This window comes from Montipora capricornis, chromosome 13 (assembly GCF_036669925.1).
Source record: "Montipora capricornis isolate CH-2021 chromosome 13, ASM3666992v2, whole genome shotgun sequence".
Lineage (NCBI taxonomy): Eukaryota > Metazoa > Cnidaria > Anthozoa > Scleractinia > Acroporidae > Montipora > Montipora capricornis.
Genome location: NC_090895.1, coordinates 35,913,324 through 35,918,323, shown reverse-complemented (window position 1 = coordinate 35,918,323; position 5,000 = coordinate 35,913,324). Strand labels below are relative to the sequence as shown.

General features: G+C 39.1%; 1 protein-coding gene across 1 annotated transcript in view; it reads right to left on the bottom strand.

Moving 5' to 3' along the window:
* LOC138028926 (DNA polymerase epsilon catalytic subunit A-like) overlaps nucleotides 1–5,000 on the bottom strand; it is a 53,801-nt gene that overhangs the window by 10,712 nt on the left and 38,089 nt on the right. The window contains exons 49-52 of the mRNA XM_068876571.1: nucleotides 4,151–4,216; nucleotides 3,854–3,945; nucleotides 2,240–2,329; nucleotides 1,869–1,953 (exon numbers count right to left, since the gene is read on the bottom strand). Coding sequence (XP_068732672.1) covers nucleotides 1,869–1,953; nucleotides 2,240–2,329; nucleotides 3,854–3,945; nucleotides 4,151–4,216 — 333 coding nt within the window. The remainder of the gene's footprint in view (nucleotides 1–1,868; nucleotides 1,954–2,239; nucleotides 2,330–3,853; nucleotides 3,946–4,150; nucleotides 4,217–5,000) is intronic.

Sequence of the window (5,000 nt, the reverse complement as noted above, 5' to 3'; positions counted from 1 at the left end):
AATTTCACAGCCTGAACATAAGTGAGTTTGCGACATGACTTCATTTAACGGTCTTCAATTTCACGCCGTGCAGTGAAAGTTCACTGAGTATAGTGAAAAGGTTTGGAACAAGAGTGAACACCACGTGAAATTTCAATTTCACTGAGTGAAATATTAAATTCGCGTGCCGTGACAGTGAAATAAATTTCACGGATCACCATGAAATCTATGAGCCCTCTTTTCGCATGAAAGATCACATATAAACCATGAGAGGTTGTACAATATGCAAGCCAGCGATGAGCAATGCAAGCCACATAATTATTTTAAAATGGGTGCTTGGACTTAAATACTGTTTTTCAGTGCTATTTGAAATGGGTGCTTAGACTTAATTGCAAGACTTGCATGGCTTGCTGGCTCACAGCGGTTTGTCAAGACCCAACAATGATGGGCAGCCTTCTCAAAATATTTTTCGGGAGCAGGTCATAAGGAAAGCGGAGACGGTTTGGTGGTATAGGTACCCCGGGCCAAGCGAGTGCCCAAAGGATGCAAGCTTCTAGGGGGGTCTGTAGGCATGCTCCCCTAGGGAATTTTTTAAATTTAGACACTCACAGATGCAATTTAGTGCAATCTGGGGGATTTAAAGTGACGAAATTTCACATATGGAATTGACACTTGCTTGGAGTCTGACAAGAAATACTGGAATGTTAGTTAAATAAACATTTCATGTGCGCGACGCCAAAAAATATTGCGGACGCGAATTTGTACGTGAAACTAACTTTTTTCAAGCCTATATAATATCTCCAGTGACTTCACGTTCGAGCTAAAAATGTGTTGTCCGACATTTTCTGACTGGAAGGAGACGGTCAAGCTTTCTGAGGAGGCAGCTCATTGAGCCGTCGACCGGCCGCTTTTGAGAAGGCTGATGGCGAAAGGCAATTATTTTGTACTGGGTATCCCTGTAACAGACATACATCCTTCCTCCTTAACACTTAAAAAGCCATGAAGAGGACAACTCTAGGCGAGAATGATCATTGCAATAATTTCTCGAAACTTTAGAAGCAGTTGCAAAGGAAGCCTTAAAAAAAAATCCAGCCTTAAACGGTACTTTAAACCTATGAATTGCCAATTGCAGTGCTCTGTTTACCACAAAATTAATGAACTATCACGCCATCTGAGAGCTAGTCAGTTGCAAGTTCTTACTATAAATCCCGTGCAAGGTCAATGAATGACTGTGAAATGCATGAAAGACACAGGCTGTTGGTCATTCTCACTTATAGAGATTAAAACTGCATTTCAAAATGTTATTCAATTTATTATGGAATCAAGTTCCAATTACAAACTTTGATTTTCTCAGGCTTTCTTTGAACTACGAAATAACAATACAACTGAGAAAATGTAATCATTGGAACTGCAAGGATTATTGTCCCTAAGAGTTTTTATTAATCATGGTGTCTTTTATACACTTCAGCATCAGAAGAGTAAATGCTTGGCATGAGGAGTTATTGAGACATGCTATATATTTCAAAGAAACGACATACCAAGGCCTTAAAAAGAGTTTGAAAACAAGACATCCTGTCATGTTCACATCAACGATACAAATCTGTAAAAGTACACAGTTCGATACATACAGTAGTTATTCTTGGAGGCTGTTAATTAAGTCAATCTCATGTAACTCCCCAGATAACAAACATTTAAAGAGGTCACAGTTAAAAGTTTTTTTTAGGTGCATGGAACATGTCTTGTTGTCAGACTCATTATTCCAACATGTTCCTTTAGTTTTATCTCTTATGACACCTCGTAGTAGAAAAGGAATGGAGCTTTCAATTACTTAAAACATGTCAAAATGGCAGCTTTTAAGAATATGGGAACCATAGTTTGACATAACATACTTGCATGTAGAGTTTCTTCATCATTCTCTGTACCATCCTACAAAGAGCTGGATCATACATGAGTGCTGTAGGGGATGCCAACCACCTAGACACAAAAATTATTGTTTCAAATAGAGACCAAAAATACTTCTGAGCTAATTCTTCATGGTACCACAGAAGCTAAAAACTACATTTCTTTCAGTCATCTGGAGTCAGGTTGTATGTAAAATATCAGCATTACTTTCATAGAGTACTTGTAAAAACAAATAAAGTTCATTTTAAGCAGTGGATAAAGTGCTCATATTTTATCCAAGCAGCAAACACTCAAAGTCACCTCTCACATTTTTGTTTTTTTTAGCATACTGTTTATTTGATGGATAGGTTGCATTTACCTGTAAAAGTGCATGAGTTGTGCATCAGCATAAAGGTTACCATATGTTGACACTTCATGAAGCCAGCTATGAACCATGCCCTTGAGAATTCTAAGGTAAGAGATATACATTAAAATCAATAATTAATATTGAAGGGCTCCCTGCAAAAATGTTTCAGACTAATAAATTGCAAGGGCAGGTACATACACTGAACACATAATAATAATAATAATAATACCGTAAACGTCCATGTATAAGCCGCACTTTTTTTCACAAAATTGAAGCCATAAATTAAGGGTGCAGCTTACCCATGGATACATCTGTGTTTGGAGTTTTAAAAAACCTAATTAACATTCATACAACTTCTTAAGATCTCAGTAAAGAAACATAAAAGAAACTGAGAGCATGTTGCTGTTGTTCATTGACTTTTTAATGAGTGGTGGCTCCCAAAGGAGCCGTTTGTGTCTTCGACAGTTTATCGGCGAATATTGCTCTCCAAGAGTTCTTTCAAGCGATTAATTTTCACTTTTCTCGAACAAGTAAACACCAACCTACAAGGAATCTCCATTCCTCCGCACAGCTGTTTGCAGTGACGTCTTCGGCCAGTCACTTCCACGCGTATCTTTCCGTCACGTGCGATAAAATACCACAAAATTCGCGAGTACTCACGAGGTTAAAGGCCGACTGTTTCGTTGTCCTTGACCACCTTCTCGGCACATTTGTCGACCGCAATATCAAGCATGAATTTTTTCGCCTGTTGCGGGTACATCCATGGATCTTTATAGACGTAGTCATGATACCCAGACCCTGGCCCAGACTCCTCCCCATATTTAAAGCTTGGCTACTAAGTACTCATTCGTTTTGTTTCAATATCGAAGGAATTTCAACTTATGGTGAAACCTTGATTGTTTGTCCTTGTTGGTTTATAGCAATAGAACGTTACTGGAACTTCAAACTTTATTGTATTACATTTTTTTTCCAAAATCTGCGCTTCTAAATTCGGGGTGCGGCTTGTCTACGGATGTGGCTTATACATAGACGTTTACGGTAATAATAATAACAACCACAACAAAAACAACAATAATAATGACAACATAATAATAATAATAACAACAACAACAACAATAATAATGACACAAAAGAACTGGGCAAAGAGGATAAAAACTTCACTACGTGATCTTAGCATATTTATAATTCTGGACTGAAATTGGCTAGGATTTGAGAAATGAAAACTAAAGTCTTTCAGCAGGTCCTGAACATCTTTGCTGCAGAAAGATCCTAGTTATGATACTGTTAAAGTGCAGTCTTTCATTTGGTTGTCAGTGGGGCTTAATTTGTCTCTATGTCTTAAAATGAACAAATCAAATCAAATGTTGGTTTTTGAGGAGGGGGGAGGGGAAACCAGAGTACCCAGAGAAAAACCTCTTGGAGCAGAGTAGAGAACCAACAAACTCAACCCACATAATTTATGGCGTTGAATCTGGGAATTGATCCCAGGCCACTGAATGATTGGTAGAAGGTAAGTGCTCCCACCACTATGCCAGCCCTGCACCAATTAAAAATGAGTGAAGCAAAGTTAGGGAGAAGAGGAGAGGGACACTTTGTCACACCTTTGTCAACATAAGCATTTGTTACCTGAATGCACTGGAACATAGTGCAGCCTCATCATAGGTTGTCAACCCAGAAGTAGCACTTGGCCCACCCTGGACCAACTCCTCTAAGGATGCCTAACATTTACAGAACAAATGAAATTATGGTTACTGTACATGAACATTGAAATGATGTGGCACCATCCAAGTTCAGGGATAACAAGGCATGACACCAATCCTTTCATTCACAATTATACAACTATTACATTGTCACCATCCCCTCTCTATTGAAGCCTAACTACAATTAATTTTAAAGAATTGCTACATAAAAAGCTACCCTTACCTGTGGCAAGCTATCAAAGCTGACTCCCACAACAGACCCTCCCTCAAAATCATTGATATGAGAAGACTACAAAGAAGCACAGAAAAGAGAGCACTGTCACAAATTCAAGTGTTTACATTCCTTGATGACACTCTTTTTTTTTAATGAAAAAAAAAACCTGAAATATATGAAAATCTATGGATTTAAACCAATTTAAGAGCATACCAAGTTTCATTTTACATGACATAAATGGTTGTTGTATCAGAGTAGGTACATTATAAAGCAAAGGCCCATCACGCCAGCGCTTATCTCCGGTTTCTGTAGTATGAAGCGACTTGGAGTATTTCTACTCCCCCCAGGATGGGATGCTAGTCCATCGCAAGGTTACCCCCAGCATTTTTGCTGGTACCCATTTATACACCTGGATGGAGAGAGGCACCGTGAGAGTAAAGTGTCTTGCCCAAGAACACAACACAATGTCCCTGGCCAGGACCTGAACCTGGACCACTCAATCCAGAGTCGAGCACACTAACCATGAGGCCACCACCCCTCCCTTTGTATCTATAAATGCTTTGTGCAAAAACATTGACGATAACTTAGCTTTACTGTTACTAGATTCTACATAGGATGATTTAACAGTCATTCACTCATAAAACTTGATCCAGAGTCGAGCACTCTAACCATGAGGCCACAGGGCCTCCCACACCTCTTTATGGTCTATTGTAATTAGCAAAGTGGTGTAGGCTTGTAGAGATTGTTAGTCCACTCTTTCGACCTTTCCATTCTACTCTCAAACTGCCAATGTGGTGTTATGGGTCTCTAAATGACTGTGTGGGAGCTCATTACAGGGTTACAGAAATTGGAAGCCATG